Source organism: Tremella mesenterica (genome assembly GCF_000271645.1).
Source record: "Tremella mesenterica DSM 1558 unplaced genomic scaffold TREMEscaffold_10, whole genome shotgun sequence".
NCBI classification, from domain to species: Eukaryota; Fungi; Basidiomycota; class Tremellomycetes; order Tremellales; family Tremellaceae; genus Tremella; species Tremella mesenterica.
The window spans coordinates 489,713-510,127 of NW_006711234.1; the positions used below are offsets into that span (position 1 = coordinate 489,713).

The following is a 20,415-nucleotide window of genomic DNA, read 5'->3' on the forward strand; positions in this document are numbered from 1 at the left end:
TTGGCTGATTTGACACATGCCCCACTCCTCATATACGGTGAAAAGCCCGATATCGGGGGTTATGAAAACCACCTCTTTGGGTCGTCGATCTTCCCTAACACATACTGCACCTCGAATTGGACTTTGATACTTACAGTAAAGCGGCTACCTTAAACAACCAAGATGTCAGGCAGTAACGATTCTCGTTATGATATTAGATGGAAAGACATCAAGCGCATATGGAATCCTCCTGCGCCGAGTGACGAGAAGACAGATCAAGACACAACTCAAGGCCCAGGTTCTGGGTCAGCAGAAGCGAAGCAGAGCACTTTCCAATGGGACGACCGCGCTAAATCTTTCGAGGACGATGAAGAGTTTCTTGGACTTACGCCCGATGACAACGAACAAGGACAAACTCAACAAACAACCTTTGGTGGTCCGATCTATGGTGAACCCCAAAACACCACGGTGAGTTGTTAACAATCTTCGCTGGCGTATGGCAGCTCATATACAGAATCCGACGGTACCGACGGAACCAAGTAATCCACATCAATTCAGACAAGGATCTCACCGACGACATAGGCCTACGAACGGTAGCAGATCCGCAAACCTCACCACACTGTCTCGCTCTAATACTGTCAATTCCACAATGAGCGTAGTGCAGTCACCCCAGAGAAGTGTGGATTCAACAATGAGAAGTCCCCAGGTAATCGGCCATTACGATGAGCGTGGACTATTCGTTCCCGGCCCTTCTCCCGTGACATATATGACCTCGGTAGCTGTTCCGTATGTTCTGCCAAATGCGGGTGGGTATAGCCAAGTCCCAGGTGCATACTCACCTTACGGACCTTCTTATTATCCATCATATCCATCTTATCCACCTTCCACACAAGGGAATTGATCCTTCTTCCGACGCATGCCACAAATGTGACGCTTTTGGTGATAGACACATGAACGGTGGGTGGTATGAGTGAATGTGGAGGAGGTTTTTGAGGTTCAGTAATAATTTAGCCGTATGTGATTGAAATCTACTGAATATTAACTATGATTATTCATTCTCAGTGAATATGATCGAAGAATGTTTTCCACTCGATCGAGAGAGGATTCGAGCTTCATGAGTTCGATGCGCCTTCTAGGGCTTGTATCTTTCTCTATCACCTCCCTTTCATCCTCAATCTCCGCTCGTCACACATTGACACATCTGACAATCCACCTCACGACAAAGGTTCAATGAGAGGATGACACATCTTCCTCATCGGTCATTGTCAATCTCTATATCAACACTCTTCAGCACTGAATGTTTGACGCATCTAGTTTACGCGGACATTTTATCCGACAACCAACAGCATCAAACGTTTACCCCATAATCCACTTTTAGTAGACACAATGAACATTCAATCCACCGCCACTTCTACCTCTCCAATCAATCAAATCTTCTTACCTACCGCAGAAGAACAACTTTCCGACGCTGAAGGATTTACAGAGGCAGATGATAGACGTCACATTCCTGGGTTACTCACTGAAGAGGAGAGATTGGGGTACACAGAAGAATATCAGCTTTGGCAAACATGTGTGAGTTCCATTTCATATCACCTCTACATTGTTTCTTTCTCTTTTTCTCCAACGCTCTTCCTTGATTTATTCAAGAGCCATGAATGGTGACGAACCAGTACTGATTTCAGGCTGATCAATCTTCCACACAAGCCGGCTGGGGTAAATGGTATACCCAACCACTTCCATCGAACAATACGCAGGCCCAAACCAATCACGCTATCATCTCTTCCCCCACCCAACTTCCGTCGACGAGTCAAAGCAGTATGAAATCTCCCACTTTCACTCGACATGAGTCTCGTCGATCTAGACATGATTCCTCTGTTTCGATCAACTCCACCGGGTTGGATCCCAAGGCTAGTGAATGGAACCCTGATGGTGTTCTTCCTGAGGCAACGAAAGAATGGTCATCTTTAGAGGAAGCACATGGCACCGACTGCTCGAGAGAGTCAAGAGGGATACAATCAACCCCGGGGACACTCCTCACTCGAAGAACTATAGGGACGATGGAAACTACAGAGAAGACTTTGACTTATGGTTCGTTCCCAGAAAGAAGGTCAACTAATCATCAATGATCTACTCATGTGAAATCTGATTTTGCTCATACAACATGCATTCTTTCTCCCTTGTTCATTTGAATGTTTGAGGGGTGGAGAAGATAAAACTCCGTTCATTTCGAAGTGTACTCTCTCAATTTGAATACTCATACTGTCACACAAGAGTTGACAATTGTTCCTTTCTCCCAAGTTACCCTTCATCACACATGTCACATCTGATATGTAGAACTCAGCTGATACTTGAAACTATTCATCTTTCGTCAGGTCTTCTTAAGACTGACCTATTCTTTCTTCGTTCATCCATAACGACTTTCTTATACCTCAGTATCTAGGGCAGAATGGACGGCAATCCCAATACTAAGCTGTCATCAGAGGATCACGAACAAGATGAAGAAGGATACTTCTTAGATGAGTTTGGACATCACATCCCATTGTCTCTGCTGGAGGATGAACAAGACACGGAGGAAGAAAGTGAAGCGTGGGGAGCATCTGTGAGTTTTTTGATTCATGTTCACATTTTCATTTCTCACTGGTAACTTACTCCTTACCCTTAACTTTCATTTCTCCTTGTCTTTTCTACATGTTATTGGTCTAATGACATTTCCTTATTCTCCTTGTCTTTTCTACATGTTATTGGTCTATTGACATTTCCTTATTCTCCCCGTTCACCGTCTTGATCCTTTTTGCATTGATGAAGCTTTCATTGATCTCAGCTACTTGAATATCCGACGGCAGAGACCCCAAACTTGATACAATATTCTCATGACACAAATGTAGGTCAACAAATGTCAAAGTCAACGTCTACACATATCCCACCAAGGTTAGGAGATGGACTATCAATTCTTCCTAGACGTCTAAACGGTCTTGATCCTGCCATACCCGAATGGACTCCTGATGCGTCGTTGTCGATGGGATCAGACGGTAATACGGCTCAGTACAGTGTGAACGGGTTCAACCCCTCTTCCCAAACGCCTACTAACTTTGACCAAACCCCTCAAACTACTTATCCCCCCAACAACTCGATGTCAACTACTTGGTCAACTCAAGACAACATGGTCCAATGGAGGTTAAATGATTAAGTAGAGGTCACCCCTTCATGGTATACTCAATCTCAACCTCAAACAGGTCTTGATCCTTTTGTCACCGGACCGACTCCTCGTACTTTGTCGTTGATGGGACCAGAATGGAGTACGGTGGTAAGTGCTTTCAATACTGCTACTGCGGGTCAGACGACAAACTCGACGAAGGGGGGTAAAAAGAAGAAGAAGACTGAGCAAAATACGACCGAGTAAGTCAGTCGTGCTACAAGTGATATGTCATTTCAGGATGAACAATCGGGGTTACGTAGGAGGAATCAACATCATGCATGACTTCATTCAATGATATCATGGAGATATTTCGATTCACTACGTCGATATGTGATATGACGTGCATTATGATCTGACATGATTGATGACATACTCATCCCTCCTCCTTTTATATGTATACAGCTGACAATTGTCATCTGAAACGAACGGAATTTGTACTCCGCTAACGATCGACTCCCTCCTCCACATGCTTCCTTTCTAACCTGGCTTTACCATGGTCGTTGGGCATGATAAGCGACATTCTCACGTATCTCCTCTCTCCTCTCGAGTTATCAGAAACTCAGCTTGGTCTATATATAGCTGCCAATGACCATTGATCTTCCTCCTTCATATCCATTTATCATTTTTTCAATCATCACCCTTTTTCAAAAGACACATAACCGAAATAGTCAATAATGAGCTCCCGTTCAAATATCAAACCACCTCGAGGAACATCTTCCACGAAAAGAACAAAAGGTAAACGTCAATACACCACTGTAGACCCTACTGAATTCAATTGGACGGTTTCAACTGATGGAGGACTCGTTCTCGGTCTTCCTCCCGTTTCTACTCGCCGTACGTCTACTCGTCCAACAGACATAAACCAAATTACCACTGATATGGGTGATATGAATTTAGACTCCACCGTCATCTCACAAGGAAAGAAAGAATCCGAGTTGACTGGAGAACCTTCTACTCAACGATCCAAGAGTAAACCGAGAAGGATGAGTTTCGATTGGGCAGATGATGTACAGGAGAGAGTTGATTTGAAAGAAGATGCCAATATTGTCGATCCTTCCATACGTCGATTGGATAAGGATTTTCCTCGTGAGTAAATTCATCGATGTCAGGATATGAGAATAAAGCTGAATCATACAGTACATAGCCCTCGTCCTTCTCGACAATTATCACTTGTGGTTGACGAATTGAAAGATAAGGTGGAAGATGGTGAGCTCGTTTACGACCAAGATGAGGTTGAAGGATCAGGGGATGAGGTGGAAGAGGGGTTGTATTCTCCTGAAGAATATGACGACATGGTTGAAGAAGATCATGTTGATTCGTCGAGATACGATCAGTCGTACGTTTCCATGAACCCTGGTTTCATATACAACTCTCCCCAACATGTAGATCCTCGATGGTCGACAAATGGACCGGGATACGGATCGATGAACCAACATGAGTATTATTCTAATCCCTATGGGCAACCTCAGACGTCTTATGCGTCGCAGATGTGGCCAGTCTCAGTACCGAATTCTGGATACTATCCCCATCCTTCTCTGTCTGGTCAGACCCAATCCACAAGTCAATCACAGAGGAAAAGCCTTCGCGCCGACGCACCGGAATTCAAACCTGGTCAGAAACACGGAGGGAAGTGATCAGAAGATGATGGTCGGAATGATTAGTTAGTGAACATTAGTACTGGATGAAATTCTATTGCATCTAGCAATTTTGACAAAATGATACACGTACAAAGATGACATTTCCCTCTTACAACAACTATTGACCAGGAGGATATCTTTCTCTACCATATGTGACCGGGAAATTGGTTCCGTTAGGAGACCGCATATCTCTTGAGATTCGTGCGGGAGATGGAATGGGGAATTGAGCTGGTTCAGATGGGATTTCGACGGTATATGTTGTAGCGTTGGTCTTTGACCGTCTGACTCCGGATGGACGGGCTTCAGGGAAGAGCTCAGATTGACGAGGATCGTGAGAATATCCGATATCTTGTTCGGGTAAGGGATGTGGACCGTCGACGTCATACACTGACATGGTGTCATTGGGTCGATATCTGTGCTCAGCGCTGTACGTCTAACATGATTGAAAGCATAACAGTCGCCCTGACAAAAGGATTCGAGAGCTCAGGGGAGTCTGGATTGCATACTGGATGTTTGATGAATGTCTGGGACGTATGAAGAGAGATTTGACAGACGGAGAGCTCACTGGATATCATATGGGTTCCGATAACTTTGATAACTTTGATGAGCTATCCGATGTTGTTGAAGTATAGGACTTCGACTATCATCGACTTCACCAGTCTCGGGATCTTTATAACTCGAGCGCTGCTTTCCAGTGACTGGATCCATACTAACACCTTTACCTGCCAGAGCCATTCTGATTATCAGCCAAGCTTCCTCCACAATGGCACCCCGTCGTCGGGGGTATTAGAAGGGAGGGGACAAACCTTTGTCGACGCCAGACTATAACCCGAGCTTTGCTCATTTCCCGCCATATGTACCAAGCAGCAAGAATAGTGATGACTATTCACGTCAGATGTCTGTAGGTAAAATAAAAGTGGAGCTCACGGAATCCAATTGCCAAAACAGAATCTGAGATGATTTTATCTTTCGTAGTCTTCTCTCCTTGTTTGAATATGACACCGAGGTATACAACAGTGAGCTATACATGAGCTCATTTCTCTTCGAATTTTAGGACAGCTCTGACCTGTTTGGGTAATGTCAAAATAGTAGCGATGACGAACAACCAGATGTTGACGCCGACCGTGGAGAAAACCGCAGCTATCACGTCAGCTGAGACCTGACTAAATGCAAGGTAAGCCGACTGGTGAAGTGTCTAATATATTAGCGCCCTTCAGAAACGATGAAGGACGGATACGTACCCAGGGATAGCACTAAGACGAGCCATGAAAATGATCATGAACCCTCCTTCGCGTACTACGTGGGCCAAACATGCGTAGTTGAAATTTGTACGTTCATGTTTTTCGGCCATGGACCGAAGACAGTATTTGAAAGCGTAAAAATTCCCAATCTAAAGAAATCAGTTTTTTCCAGATATGGAGTTAATGGATTTGCTGACCTCTCCAAGGAATGTGCCAGCTGATACGATCCCGAAACCGACCCAAAGACCCCAAACGACCCCGACGAGTATGGCGACGATCTGTACTCGGTCAGCTAAGCTATGGAAGTGTTAAAAATAGATTTACCTCATGTCCAAATAGCGGAGGAAAGGAGATGACGAATAAGACGGCTGGGATGGTCAGTGTCGTCATGAACGGAAGAGTTGACAGACCTATGGGTATAGTCCAACCAGCTGGTAAACTGACGGTCAGCTTGTCGAGACTTGCTATGAGCAGAACTCACTTTTTCATCCAATTGGCAACCGGTGTTAACCAACCGACAATCTGACTGTCAGCTTGGAGCATTGAGATTGTACTAGCCGACTTACTTGGTCATGGAAGACCGACATCAGTATGACCAGCACACTTATCAGCGCCAGGATGAGATAATAAACTGCTATCAGCTCTTCTCAATGACCACATATCATCCAGATAAAAGAAAGCGGGTGAGAGACAGAAAGACATACACCACCATTCTTTTCTAATCCAAAACCTCCAACTTTTCACCGCGTGCCAATCCACCAAACCCTTTCGTAAGAACTCTCTCTCTGCTTCTTCGTCCTCTTTTGTCCATCCTGGCGGTCTCTCATCTCTTAAAGGATGAGTACTTGACTGACTTGCGGAACGCATTCTCGATGGTAAACTAGCTGCCGATGAAGCAAACGGTTCATCTTCCCTTGGCTCGGGGTTGGGTGATGGCGCCAGGTTGTAAGGTCCTGTTGGTTCATAAGGCGCATTGTAAGCAGGTGCTAAAGATTCCTCTGAGTATCCTGGACCATACGCTGATGGCATGGTAGGTCTTGTATCTTGACTTGGGTTTCGATCCCGCCGTTGATAGTGGTATTGATGTTGCTGTTGTTGCTGTTGACTGATGGAAGCTCGGTATGTTGGAGGATAAGGATGAGAGATAGGTAAACGAGAACTCTGACCTGGGTTAGGGTTGGGGTTTGTAGGTTGAGGAAACTCCATCTTGGTCGGAAGGACCACACGGATAGATTGGTGGCTTGAATAGATGGTAAAATGGTCCAACTAAAGGAGAAGAGGGAAAAGGTAAGGCGGGTTGAGGAAAGTAAGGTAAATATTGACCGTCGTCAAGTCAAAGAAAAAGCTTTGACCCGCGTCGTCGAGGGCGAAAAGAATCGTAACTATTGATCCTTCGTAGTTGTCCACCAATTTGCCAAGCGTCGTCTCGATTCTATGCTAAAGGGGAAGGAAGAGAGTGGAGGACAATAAAGGAAGGTGATGATGAAGGAGGCTGTGTTTCATCCTGGCTGGTTGCGGAGAAGATTCTCACTCGGCATCATCCATCAGTCACATGCTACTTGCTGTCAAAGTGGTCATGCACAGCCTACACCTGTCCATTATGTTTCCATCCGACATGTCGTCTTCACCTCAACATGGTGCACTCGCACCTGAATAGCTATCATACGATTAGATGTCGCTAAGCTTAATTTACTTCGTAGCATGGTCTTGCCTCAGACGCAATATTGGAAACGCGTGTCAAGTGCGTGTGGCGGTGTGGCGGTGTGGTGTGGCATGTGGCAGTGTGGCGATTTGACAATGCTTTCTTCTTGTGTGTGGGTCACCTTTGTCCCTTTATCCACCTAGCTCCGCTCACAATCACGACATATATATATCACCTGACTCCCCTTACGAGTACTTCTTTCTTCCTCAACTTAAGCCACATTCGATCTATCTTACCATAACAACTTTTCATTCAACATCATCCACAAGTTCACTACCACAACACTTGTCAAATTAACATGGGAATCGAAGGTCAAGCGGGATCCACGGGTAGTAGTTCAGATGAGGAACCACTCCAACTTGTCTCTCTATACCCTAAAGAAGATACAGTGAAAGAATTCACTCAAAATCTAGAATCTTTCTTACAATTTTACGTGGACTACTCTCGTGTTCTCATACAGAAAGCCAAAACGATCAATGATACCAACATCACTGAAAACTCAGAAGAGGTAGTCATGACCGATCGTGTAGGAGACAATCAAGATACTCAAGATACATCGCTTATTCAAGCTGGAAGTCTTCCCTTGATGAGCGCCGATGTTGGATGTATTGGGACTTTTGTTCTATTCAAGCAGATGCTCTTCTCATCAGACTTGGATTTCACCCAGGAATTTCCTAAGTATGGGGCGAAACACCTGGTGGGTATAATGACAGATAATGTAAAGAAGTATGGTGAATGGACAGCAACAGCTGGATTGGAGAAAAATCATGAGCTTCTATTGCAAGATATGAACAAAGTCATTGAAAATGGTATAGAAATCATAGGTCAATCTCCTAAACTGACGGATGAACAATTGTGAGTTCTTTCATTATCTTTTCCCTGCCCCCTACCCTTCCCCTTCCCCTTCTCATTCCTGGAACCAAAAGCCTTCCCCCCTATTGTCGAAGTCGTGATATATTCAATAAACAAGAATGACACTTTCACTTCTCTTTGATGTTGTTCAAAAACGACTTCTATCCCTTGACGTTACTTTGGTGATTTTCTTTACTTGGCGTATATCATATCGTAGTCTCGTCAAGGTCAAAACTGAATGTTAGATCCAAAGCGTACGATTCAGTCACTAATGCAACTTACACCATTGGTATTCTCAAATCTTTCCCTGATTGTCCTGACCCAAGTGAAGAATATACGGATCAATTCCAAAAAGTCAATCAGGCTGTTCAAGAAGCAAATGAGACCATGCAGACTCTCATCTCCGACGCGGCCTCATTCCAACGGGAGAAACAAGGTAAGAGTTTCAGTACTTTATTCGGACCAAAAACCTCCCACGATTACGCTCTCCCTGGGGGTTCCATGACGCAGGAGACGGGGGAGAGTACGATGATGTTGTACAATGGCAGGTTTCCGGGAGATCAGGAATCCGTCCCTCCATCTGGTTGGGCCACTGGTCAGAATAATAGATTCGAGAGTCTGATCAACGCACGACGATCTATGTCCACCAATAAGGGCTATGATGTTTTGGGCGATGGTGAAGAAGATGTAGAGATGCAAGATGATACTGAGAGGAGGAACGAGAATGAAGACGATGTGATGAAAGCGGATGATGAGGAGGAAATTGGGATGAGTAGTAAGTCTTGGGGGAAACGAGTTTATGAAGGTCCGTCAGATGATGAAGCCTCTAAGCGTCATCACGGACAGGTTTCTCATAAGTGATTTGACTTGTAGAGATGAGGAATGAACAGTACAGAGATTGAGAGCGTACAATATGCAGATGATCTGATTTGACATTGAAAATCTATATGGAATCATTCTCTCAATACACGGTTCCGTCCGTCATTGATATAGATGATGGTAGAGGTGTCAACCGGCGTGACATTTCCTTGAGAGATCAGAGACAGCCAGTGGGACCGGATCCTACGTAGTCTAAGCCGAGAAGTTCTGGGGCCGGACGAACACCTCTTTCGCTATCTGTCAGCTCAATTCTAGCGATATCAAGCTGTCAAGCGACAAGTGATAATCGAAATGATATAGATGATGAAGAACTAGTGAGGGGACAGGGGAGGAGTAGAGGAGGTCAATGATGGGAAAGTAAACAAGTGAGAATAAGGATAAGGAATGTAAGAGAGGATGACTAAATTCACTCACATTTCATCCACTGCCTTGGCTAGATCATAATTGATTTCTTGGCTGACAATCGAGTCTTTCTTATACGCAGGATGTGAGATGATGAAATTTCGTATCCATGCAGCGGGGGTAACAAGTCGTCCTGCAAGTCAGCATCCAACGTTTTTTTTATACATTCCATTGGATCAGTCAGCGGCTGACTTCGGACCATCGGCTATGTCAGGACAAGACGGTACAACGGAGCTGATAGATGACCTAGTCAATGGAGGGATTAAGAGTCCTCCTTAAAATAGATGACTTGTAAGATATGAGGAAAGTGGGGACTCACCCTGAGCACGATGTTTGATCAAATCAAGTGACCTCCTCAATTCACATTTCGTAGCCACATCAACATTCAGACTATTCAAATAAGCATTAACGACTCCCATCAATCCTGGAAATCCTTCTCCACGACCATTGATAACCTCGTCCAGTGTCATTTCCACAGCTTCATCGCTATACGCTTCTTCTTCTTCCGGTGAAGGACATCTGGTCGAGGCATGTGATGATTCCCTACCGTGTCCATTGAGAAATGTAGATGATCCAGAGATAAAAGTGTGATTATGTGAACCATTGGTTGCCGAGGGTGATGTAGGAATTCTATGCGATGTTGTGGAGTCGGTCGGAGATGGTAATGTAGGAGTACGAGGTCGAGAGGCTAGATCATATTTTGTCAACGGTCTATCGAGGGGGAAGATGTTTTTACGGAAAAAGAATTTATTAGATTTGGCTGCATTACGTTCTTGGGCACGTTGCATATTCGAATCGACCTTAGGAGTTAGCCATGTGGTTCACCTTGACATTCAAAACATGTAGACTACCATCGTGCCTCCGAAAAGACAATTTCGGTGGAAATGTGAGGTGTGCATTAGACAGATGTTTGGGAACAATGAGAGAAGATGGATGTAGGGGATTGGATGGGCGACTCACCTGAGATATGGGCATGTAGAAATTAAGATCAAAACTGATGATAGCTCTAGTGAGCAAAACGATGAATATAGCAAATGCAGCATTCTCAAAATCTGTCATTTGCACTTCCATACTCCTGAACTCTACTCTCCATCCTATTGGCGAATTGACTGGTGGAGGTTTAAATCGAATGGTTTGCCAATTGGTAGATTGAATATTTTCGAAATGGTCCATGGAGGCGGTATCGTCTTGATCGATGGTCTCGGAAAATTGAACTAGAGGATCACGGATGAAGAGATGGGCAATGTGGGAAGCGAGGTGATCATCGACACCTAATCCCGTCAGCGTTTTGCCAGTGGGTTTGGGAGACTTCCGCATCAAGCTACTTGGAGACTTTGACGGACGCCAGATGATACGGAGGGTGCGTGTGTGGAGAAAAGTGGGGAATATGTGACGAGTAAGACTAACCATGATTCATTAAACGTTGTCGAACAGCAGGATCCATCGGTACATAAGTATCATGATACTCTGGTTTGTTACGTTCGTCATTGGAAATGTACAGATCAACAGAGTCGTATCGAGATTTAGGTATGCGCCATCGGTTTTCTTTGAGGGGCTGAGAGTCAGTTGAGAGCTCTACCAGAGACCACTTGATTGTCTTCGACTCCATCAAGCTGCAAGGTAGGAACGTCAAGATAGAATCCATATGACAAGTTCGAAACGAGTCCAAGGTATACTGTCCGACACGAGGGAAGGAATATATTAAACAAGGATAGAACAAAACTCACTTTCAAACCCCTCTCCTCTTCAGTCCGATCATCCACACTAGCAGCAATTACATTCCATCTCGCATCCACATCTGCCAACTGACCTCTGAAAGCCGGGCTGGCGGCTGTCAAAGCCAACATGATCGGAGCGACGGGAACGAGAGCGTCATACACTCTCCTGGCCTCGTCCACATTCCATGCTTGAAAAGTTATTTGAAGACAACAGCAGCCCATGCCGAAGCACATGGCGTCCATATGGATGTAAGGAGTGCCGGGGGATGGTTTAGCCGGGTCTTTGGGTTAACAATCTAGGTCAATGTGATACCGATTCTCATCACCTGATTCCCATCAAACGAAATGGGTTGAAGGAAATTTTGATATGATCGATGGGAGAGGTTTGGTCAAGAGAATTTACTACTCACTGGAATGACCATTAGCCTGAGGAGCAGACATGCCTTCCGGTACGACGGTATTCTCGTCTATAAAGAGAGGAACTCGGATATCGACTTTACTTCCTCTTCTTTGTCTGATATTTGCCGTCAAAGTTCTACCATCAGCGTTAACTCACATCCAGACATCTGATGAAAGTCTAAATCGAATCAAGGAAGAAGCTCCATTATTGCCTTGACTCATGAGGTGACTGACTCCAAAAAGATGTCGATCAAAGGGATTAAGAAATAAATGGTGGTCAACATTGGCAAGTACGAAAAAACGTACGGGAATCTGGCATGGGGATTGGTCAACAATTGTCCCACATATAAACTTTTACTACTACTGCCCTCTGGGTCTGGCATTGTGGGAGGTTCAGTGAAATTTTCTCCTGAAACTCCTAGCCTAGGCCATGAAGTAAGAGTTATGGGAAGTTCATGAGGGAGAAGTAGAGATCTTATGATTTGTCGTCGGAAACGCATATCGCATTCTACCGCGATAAGATCTTTTACGTGACCTGAAAACGGGGCACCGGGAGTGGATTCGACCATGTATCTTCCGTATTCCGGGTGAAACGTTGGTATTGCGACGCTGCGAATGAGTTTGTCTTCTTTCCAGTTGGCCTTGAAAGCTGTTTGCCCCCCCCCCCCCTTTCCAGCACATGCACTCGTGCAGCAAGAGACGTTGAGTAGGGTGTAGAGCAGGAAAAGGAGTGATGAGAATACGATGATAGATTAAGGTAGACAAACCATTTCTTAGGTTTATGTTTTTCCAAAGCGGGGTCCAAAGTAACACTTTGCAATCTCTCCAAAATCTCCGTTTGTCTGAGGGATAGAAGGGCTGATTTGTTCTCGTCATCGAAGGAAACTACCATGTATTCGATCTGTTATCAGCTTCCATCCAATTCTCAATTTACCTCCAGTGTCCTGTTCACTGCAACACACATGGTCCCAGAATCCGGAGACCATCCTATCTAAGATGTGTGTCTCAAGCAAGTGTGAGTGTGGTATCAAACTCATCAGAAAGGAATCAAACTCATCAGAAAGGAAACGAAATGGTATGCTATACTCTTCTTACACAGAAAGATTATGATGGCAAACATTCTAACATCCAACCGTAACTTGGGAAGGATTGCATGATGAGGAAACGAAAAAACTCACCTCGTCACCCCATAACAACCCTTTCCCAGTCTGATCCTTCCATTTATCCCAAGTATTCAAAAATTGAGTTATACCATGATATCTAATATGTTCCGCCAAAGGTTTCGTATCCGGCCAATCGAGAGGTGTACCAAGTGCTAATAACCCCATTATGTATATCTTCACAAACCTTCTTCGTCTTGACTACTATCTGCACTATGTACTATCTCCTGTCCGATTAACTATACGACGATAGTCTGGGTAGGATTCCTCTTTATCAAAAAATAAAACAGGATCGAACCCCTCTTAAATCCAATAGGATATCAAACTTGATGCTCGTAAGCAATTCGGATGATTCGGGTTTGTTGTCGGTAAAGGGATCCAACCTTGCGGTGTTCGGGGAGTCGGAATCGTCGGCTAAGTAATGGGAAGTGGTGAATACTTCTTTTGTATCGTGGACCGGCAGACCGACAGCCAGTACCGGTCCCTTGTACTACAAAAGTTGAGATGGGTAGATGTGAATGTAAATGTGAAGAGAAGTTGTTGATGTGTATAGATCTAAAGCGTGAAAAGTGGAAAATATCGAGTGGAGGTTGTTCCGTACGATCCGGGAATTTGGCAATTTCGATTCCCTTGATTCCCCCCTTTAGCCGTCGTAGGATCCAGGACGAATACTATTACTGTCACTTCAAACGTGGGCGTCGTTCGTTCGTCTCAAAAGTCGATAGTCTACGGTCAGACAAACGGAAACTCAATGTACGGTAAGATACTCGTAGTACTTCCTCGATCCTCGAATGACTTATGGTGCAGAGAAGGAGAAAGGAAGTTTATTGAGAGGGGGGCTGACAAATTGTCGGTTCGAATTTTTGGTGGAGGTCGTTCCTGATCGACGATCCTTCAACTCACTCTTTATGTTTATCTTTTCTTTTCAACAAAGACCATATTGGATGAGATTAAATACTTAGGAAAATGAGAAGATGGTGGAGAGAAGCATGACGGTAGATAACGCAACTGATGTGGATATGGATTCTTTGATGTGAATGATGCATCTTTGTACACTTGAGGGCTAAATACAAGTTGATCATGATGATGACCATTGTGAATCTTTCCTACTTAGTTCATTTCCCTAAACCCCGGATCGTCATCTACACCAACAAATTCTAGATTCTAGGTTTTAGTTGAATGTCGCATGTGTACAGTGAAAACAAAGATGTTCTGGACATACGTATATAGGTGGAAGTAAATCTTAGGATACATACTCATATAGATACATACACATGTCATGCGTAAATGATCTTAAAAGATGTTTACGACTGAGACTACCTTTGTTAAGGAAACGAACAAGAACACGAACACGATCCGAGGTGCTTTCGTACGTGCTTGACGAAGTGTGTCAAGATCACCATTATCCCTTTCCACCACGTTGGCTCGACTTCGGTTAGAGATGAGGTGAATCCGAGTATGTTCGGGGTTGAGATGTCGTCGGGCATCTTAACGTCGACTGTTATATTGAGTCATGCGTCACGGAGTATCATTCCGTGAGGCGTCTTTTCAACTTGCAATGAAGGAGAAATTTCGGTGGATAGACCAGACGGAATTGAAAGGTCCAATCGACCAATCTTTTGATATGATGATTTTGATTGAGAGATAGATTAGATCAAAGATGCCAAGATGACCGAATGGTTTGAGGACTTCGCTTATGAGCAAAGAACGGGAGGGAAAGAAGCTCGAGGAGCAGTGACGAGAGAAGAAGGTGAATTGATATTTGGAGGGATTATTGGCATCGGCTATTCAAATCAGCACGTCTCATTCATGGACCGCATTTCATATGTGATCAACTGTCCAAGTCCTTATCCTGTTTCAGCACCGTGATTCTCTTTGACTGTCATATATGATCATGGTCAAACCTCGAAAGTGAGGTCGGATCATGTGACGAGTTCAAAGAGAAGATGGATATCTCCAAAAGGGGAAAACATGGTAGTAGAAAGATGAATCTTTCCCCAAGAGTAATTGTTGACTCGATAGTTTAAGTGCGGGTAGTGTTGACGATGACGATGCTACGACCCGAAATAAAACTCACCTGATTCACATCCCAGTTTATCTCGTGACAAACAACAACCCACCATCTTTCTATATTCCCAACCAACTCCGCTCTTTTTCTATTCCATCTCAATTCTTTTCGACTTTCATATTCAACTTGCAGCTTCGTGCTGTTTGCTCCATTTCTATCCATTACATCCATCATCTCTTCCCCATCTTCACATTGAACAGGAACGGTGTCATCATCTCGAATTGGAACGGTGTCGTCATCTTCATCTTCTTCCAAACAAGACCCATGATGTCCAATACCCTGATTCTCTCTTGTAGGGGAAGCCATAGCCAGGGTACACCTCAACGACGAGACGTTGGCATTGGTAAGATCCGATGTTGTCTTCTCCTTCCCTCCTTCAACATCCTTTGAGGCCGGTTCCCTGAAAACGATCTTCTTGTCATGAACTACCATGTCTGACCGAGCACCGCAACACGACGAAGCATCTGATGATCCACGTCTGGAAGATCTTCTGTGGGACAATTGAAGTGTGAAAGAAGAAGGTATATTTCTCCAAACTCTTTTCCCATCCGTTTCCCAAGCTCGACGGTGTTCTTCTTCCCTAGTTTTGTTCTCTCCCTCACTGTCATTATGCCCTCTCGCTCCCCCTGATCCCTTTTTCGCTGGATAGTTCTCTCCCATCGCGTTTGTTGCATTACAAAGTACCGTTCTCCGTCGAGGTCCTTCGCTCCCGTTCGTGTCACACATCTTCTCCCCTTGTAGCCGTTTTCGACTGATAGTCACTATTTTGAACAACCCTTCGGTCGACGCGGGTGAAACCACAACCATAGCTGTCAAATCCCGCGTTTCATCATCTTCCTCAACCTCCGCTACCGAAGTCAAGTGACCCAGTCTCTACTATAAGCGACATTGTTGGAAGATCTGGAAGATGTGTCAGCCTGACTTGATATGTCCGATGAAGACTTGGAAGAGCGACTACTTCGCATTGACCCAGAGGTACTTGTAGAGCTGGTGTCGGCGTCCGAGTAAAATGGATGTGATTCAAGGAGATTTCGGACATAACGGAAGATGGAAGTATGGTAAGCTCTGAGTGAGGGCGACATGAGGGGGGACGGAGAGTGGACAACTTAGGAAGCAATAGGAAGGTAGAAAGAGAAGTGGTAAATGGTGATTATGGTAATCGGTGGCAGAAGGAGAGTTGACCAGACGGATCCAAACGTGGATGGTCTCGAGAGTCAGGAGATTGTTGTTACACTTGTATTTTGAGTTTGGAGAGAGGGGTGAAGGATGGACGTCGAGCCTTGGTCTTGCTCGTCTTGTTCGGTTCCGGTGCTGAAAGCTGAGGGCGCTGTGTAGATGAGTTCCTATGCTTTTCGACCCTTCTGAAACCTTTTACACACCTCCCCCACTTGCTGATCAGAAAGAAACACAATTTAGTTATAAATGGACTAGTCAGCATAATCCTCTCATGAAATCGTTCAATACTGTGTTTAGAGAAGACAAATGCTTCCGACCTCGTGACTACGTAAAGAACACAAACCCGAAATTCGGGAACCGGGATATGATATGAACGTTGTGAAGGACCGACGATTACGACTGCTAATGGAAGGTCTGGAACGGTGAGTACCGTGAGATACAAGTTTGAATGGGGCGATCCCTACCTATGGGATGGGATCGGGTGAATGCTTTGTTATATGCTTGCCAAGAGACTTTGCATTAATGTGAAACGTGAAGGAGGTTTTGGTGTTTCAAATCCCGTCTTCCCCGCTTCCCCGAATTCGACAAGGTCCAGTTGTGAAATGATTACGGAATGGGAAGGAATGAACCAACGAAACGTGATGAGGATCGGAATGAGATTTGTGTCTGTAATGTACGATGAGCTCGTAAGATGAATATCAAACCTGTTCATGTATAGTGATCAAGTAAGGGATCTCGGACCGGAGGAGAGACAGAAAGGAAAGAGGGAAGAGGAAGAGATCGTGATACATCCGTGAATAGAACCAATCCAACAATATTAGTGTGCTCCAGAAGCATCGAATACAGTCTTATTTCCCCCAAGTCCTTGACCCTGGCCTGGAAAGGCATGATCGACAGGAACATGTTCCCCTGTTGCACCGGGCACATAGGCCTCTGAGGGCAATCCAGACTCGTCAAGACCTTCAGCGGCTGTTTATCAGGACAGAATCGACAGGTGACGAGATACGGACCTTCAATACAGTCGTACATGGGACTGGCGATCTCAGGTGGGGGGACCCGACCACTGTATGATCAGCAAACTACTTTAGCATAACCGAAAACGACAGTGGTGGGAGTCTTGGATGAGAGTAGGACAGGGATGAAGGAAGAGACATACGTCAAAATGTCACCGGCAGATATGGTGGTGCCGTAGAACTCCCTGTTGGCGTCTTTACGTTCGACCAACACCGTACCATCGAGAGACAGACCCGCGAATAGTCCTACTCTGTAAATTACGGATCCTTTTTGGCGGTTTCTCACAGAAAGAGCTATTGAGCACGGAATATCAGAAGAAAGAGATGGACTGACCCTTGGATCGTGAGTAGCTAAACATAGGCGCTGGGTTGGCGATGGAAGCGGAGAACTGTCCACCAGTACCGATGGGTCCGGCTGCGGCTGATATACCCCCTTGCATGTGAGCTCAAGGTCCCCAGCAGCAGAACAGGTGTAGCTTACCTCCGACAGTGACATTGCCTCCTCTAGAGAAGGCCTTAACAGCCTCGTCAGAGTTGAGAACAATCACCACTTCAGTCAAATCTGCCCGTTAGCTTATGTCCTGCTAAACTGTTGAGGGGAGGTCTTAAAAGCACATTCAAAGGGCACCTATAGATCACAGCGAAGGAAGTGAAGGAAAGCACCGCGCGAGGATGAATAAGGAGATCATGTTGGGGGGGGGGGGGATTACAAAAATGGAGTGGAGTGTAAGAGGGAGGAGACTTACCCGCCCCGATTTGCAAACCCCATCCCACGCCAGCAGTAGCGATACAACTCGGAGCAGACCAACTTCCATCCGGTAATCTTGCGATGACGATACCTGATCCAGCCTTTCCGGAGAACACAAACCCAGCTTTGAGAATGGTGAATACCGCGAGACCTATCCGTAAGTCTGAGCCGGTATTCTATGCCAATTCCTTTGTCCGGAGCCACCCTTTTCACCGTCACCTTTCCGCTTTACTCCGTATATAAACCAAGCTTGTCTCTATTGAATCCCTGAGCCATAATACCCACCCCACTTAATCCGTAATTGAATCATTTTTCCTCTACTTTGTGGGCGCTGTTCAAGAGAACCAGAAAGCCAGGGAGTGCAATGATTCAAGGAGCGAACAAGAGACTCTGTGCGAGTGCAAGATCAAGCAAGTGAGAAATCATGACTGAGCGACGTACCTTTCGCTCGTTGCAAGACAGCTTTCGGAATGGAATTCAGCGCTGATTGAGGGTGAGAAGGATCCGCTATCTTCCTTAGCACCTGACCCACATCTCTATAACACTAACGTACCGAGGAAAGATTGAAGGATCTTCGCTGCCTTTTGAGATTCTCCGGGTAAAGAGAAACTTTGCATCAAGCTGGAACCTCCTGCTGAAGCTCTGGTCGTACCATTCTTATACATCAGCACGATTTATTGTCTGTGCTTCTCCCTTTTTGAGGGTTAGAAAACCTTAGCTTCATCTTTTGTCACCTGCAAGTAAGGCGCAACCTGCTGAGCAAGTCATAGCGAATCTTTCGTGTATGGTGATAGATGAAGAGATACAAAGCATCAATGGTACGAAGTATAGTCCAAAAGGGGAGAAGAGAAGGAGAGTGATTGCGTTACTCAAGAGGAGTCCGAGAGAGAGGGGGAGGGAGAAACGAGTCTTGACTTACTTTCAGCAACGCCGAAGCATGTTGACCCGCCGCGGCAGCCTGGTTCTTCACTTTGTTGAACATGATCAAAAGGGTTGGGTAATACGTTCGTGTCCAGTGAAAGATTGGTATGAGAAAGGGAAGATGGGAAAGCAAGAAAGTGTGAGGGCAGTGTGAAAGTGAGGATTGTGCGCGACGTCATCCGTGATCCGAGGTCGGTCATAGAGTGGTGAGTGGCACTTGGCATGGGAACAAATGCCTTGTCCCATGTCCCACTGCGCCACTGCACTGTTGCATTCGCTATGTGTAGTAAGTATGCTTCAGGCTCTTCCACTGGAACAGACCAATTCATTTATTGTACAATGAGACTCTCCATGATTGACCTTATATTGTTTATATTGGTAGGCGATGACTGTCATAGGTCAAAACATCATATCTACCCTTCCCCCTTCCCTTCCCTCCCTCCCTCCCCTCATGCCCCAGACTCGTTTGTCTTCCAGCCGTGACCAATCTTACAAAAGGTATGACTGCTGCAGGGGCTAAAAGTCAAGAAGAAAGTTGTCACAAAATCAAAAAGGCAAATCAAGTTGCGTTTCCAGAAATTGCGTTGACACAAAGTGACAACGACGGTAGGATTGTTTTTTGCAATCAGCAATTGTTCAGTCTCGGATGTCTCCTCATTGACATGAACGGTCACCCCTGTAGAAGGATATTACCTTACTTTCTCACGATTGCTTCTTTTTCTCCGACGGTGTAATCGGGCTTCTGGAATTGGGGGTTGAGAGGGAAGGTGAAATGATCGAATGTGGCGAATTGGGCTCCATACGGCCTATGCCACAGACGCGCCAGCGTCAACTTACAACTGGGTTTATCCAAGTCTAGAGTACTTACTTACTCTACTTGACAACATTCACATCTGATAATTATCATTCGAATCAGTATCAGCCCTCATAGTTATTGATAACAAGTTTTGTAAGAAAGAATAAGTAAAAGGAAATGGAGAAACAAGAAGGGAAACCAACGAATGGAGAGATTAAAGAAGTGAAAAAGAAGGAAGAAAATGAACAACCTCATCTTGGTGTTCTAGAAGAAGATGATGAATTTGAAGTGGGTCATCTTACTTCCCATCTTCTGAACGTTATTGTGTTGGATCAAAGCTGATAATGATAGGAATTCCCACCTAATGGTTAGTCTTTTCAATCCGAGAAATCTCCCGGGATGGTACAGATCTGATCGGTCCTTGAGGTTGGTCAAAAGAAAGAGGAGGATGATCTGTGAGATAAAGGGGATTGCGTTTTCTTTGGTCGAGTATGTGGGAGAGCAGGATACCGGGCGTGAAGATAAATG

At 45.0% G+C, this 20,415-nt stretch overlaps 7 protein-coding genes across 7 annotated transcripts; 3 read left to right on the forward strand and 4 right to left on the reverse strand.

Annotated features, from left to right (window-relative positions):
• Positions 1–162: 162 nt before the first annotated feature.
• TREMEDRAFT_64181 (uncharacterized protein) lies at positions 163–3,379 on the forward strand (the record flags this gene model as incomplete). The annotated part of the gene is made up of 8 exons (XM_007006454.1): positions 163–447; positions 494–765; positions 1,326–1,551; positions 1,662–2,067; positions 2,460–2,578; positions 2,801–3,026; positions 3,171–3,283; positions 3,317–3,379. 8 exons carry the CDS (start codon positions 163–165, stop codon positions 3,377–3,379), a joined length of 1,710 nt encoding a protein of 569 aa, XP_007006516.1.
• A 470-nt stretch (positions 3,380–3,849) lies between these two features.
• On the forward strand, positions 3,850–4,809 carry TREMEDRAFT_64182 (uncharacterized protein; the record flags this gene model as incomplete). The annotated part of the gene is made up of 2 exons (XM_007006455.1): positions 3,850–4,261; positions 4,313–4,809. 2 exons carry the CDS (start codon positions 3,850–3,852, stop codon positions 4,807–4,809), a joined length of 909 nt encoding a protein of 302 aa, XP_007006517.1.
• Positions 4,810–4,857: 48 nt separating this feature from the next.
• Positions 4,858–7,259, reverse strand: TREMEDRAFT_74454 (uncharacterized protein; the record flags this gene model as incomplete). The annotated part of the gene is made up of 14 exons (XM_007006562.1): positions 4,858–5,225; positions 5,378–5,548; positions 5,619–5,694; positions 5,740–5,833; positions 5,879–5,952; positions 5,997–6,007; positions 6,054–6,202; positions 6,251–6,331; positions 6,378–6,421; positions 6,464–6,492; positions 6,535–6,575; positions 6,620–6,684; positions 6,758–6,865; positions 6,908–7,259. 14 exons carry the CDS (start codon positions 7,257–7,259, stop codon positions 4,931–4,933), a joined length of 1,590 nt encoding a protein of 529 aa, XP_007006624.1. The 3' UTR covers positions 4,858–4,930.
• A 794-nt stretch (positions 7,260–8,053) lies between these two features.
• On the forward strand, positions 8,054–9,335 carry TREMEDRAFT_64184 (uncharacterized protein; the record flags this gene model as incomplete). The annotated part of the gene is made up of 3 exons (XM_007006456.1): positions 8,054–8,610; positions 8,853–9,283; positions 9,319–9,335. The coding sequence occupies 3 exons, from the start codon at positions 8,054–8,056 to the stop codon at positions 9,333–9,335; spliced, it is 1,005 nt and encodes a 334-aa protein (XP_007006518.1).
• Positions 9,336–9,522: 187 nt separating this feature from the next.
• TREMEDRAFT_45133 (uncharacterized protein) lies at positions 9,523–13,713 on the reverse strand. Its single transcript, XM_007006362.1, has 10 exons — positions 13,184–13,713; positions 12,773–12,906; positions 12,312–12,614; positions 12,017–12,141; positions 11,616–11,887; positions 11,296–11,443; positions 10,849–11,159; positions 10,208–10,688; positions 9,901–10,021; positions 9,523–9,719 (listed from the first exon to the last, which is right to left on the reverse strand). The coding sequence occupies exons 1-10, from the start codon at positions 13,331–13,333 to the stop codon at positions 9,644–9,646; spliced, it is 2,121 nt and encodes a 706-aa protein (XP_007006424.1). The 5' UTR covers positions 13,334–13,713; the 3' UTR covers positions 9,523–9,643.
• Positions 13,714–14,859: 1,146 nt separating this feature from the next.
• On the reverse strand, positions 14,860–16,272 carry TREMEDRAFT_64186 (uncharacterized protein; the record flags this gene model as incomplete). The annotated part of the gene is made up of 3 exons (XM_007006457.1): positions 14,860–14,949; positions 15,243–16,081; positions 16,176–16,272. The coding sequence occupies 3 exons, from the start codon at positions 16,270–16,272 to the stop codon at positions 14,860–14,862; spliced, it is 1,026 nt and encodes a 341-aa protein (XP_007006519.1).
• Positions 16,273–17,176: 904 nt separating this feature from the next.
• Positions 17,177–19,201, reverse strand: TREMEDRAFT_40282 (uncharacterized protein). The gene is made up of 9 exons (XM_007006343.1): positions 19,090–19,201; positions 18,724–18,826; positions 18,612–18,677; positions 18,169–18,321; positions 17,904–17,984; positions 17,757–17,855; positions 17,566–17,668; positions 17,420–17,472; positions 17,177–17,378 (listed from the first exon to the last, which is right to left on the reverse strand). The coding sequence occupies exons 1-9, from the start codon at positions 19,150–19,152 to the stop codon at positions 17,227–17,229; spliced, it is 873 nt and encodes a 290-aa protein (XP_007006405.1). The 5' UTR covers positions 19,153–19,201; the 3' UTR covers positions 17,177–17,226.
• Positions 19,202–20,415: the final 1,214 nt, after the last annotated feature.

Excerpts from the sequence above, each read along its gene's own strand:
- TREMEDRAFT_45133 (XM_007006362.1), bottom strand. The coding sequence starts at position 13,333 with ATGGGGTTATTAGCACTTGGTACACCTCTCGATTGGCCGGATACGAAA. Across the intron at positions 12,142-12,311 it reads AATCCCCATGCCAGATTCCC|AACTTTGACGGCAAATATCA; the intron begins GTACGTTTTTTC and ends CGCTGATGGTAG. Across the intron at positions 9,720-9,900 it reads GCCAAGGCAGTGGATGAAAT|CGAAAGAGGTGTTCGTCCGG; the intron begins GTGAGTGAATTT and ends GCTGACAGATAG.
- TREMEDRAFT_40282 (XM_007006343.1), bottom strand. The coding sequence starts at position 19,152 with ATGTTCAACAAAGTGAAGAACCAGGCTGCCGCGGCGGGTCAACATGCT. Across the intron at positions 17,669-17,756 it reads TAGCTACTCACGATCCAAGG|GACTATTCGCGGGTCTGTCT; the intron begins GTCAGTCCATCT and ends TTTACAGAGTAG. Across the intron at positions 17,379-17,419 it reads CATGTACGACTGTATTGAAG|CCGCTGAAGGTCTTGACGAG; the intron begins GTCCGTATCTCG and ends CCTGATAAACAG.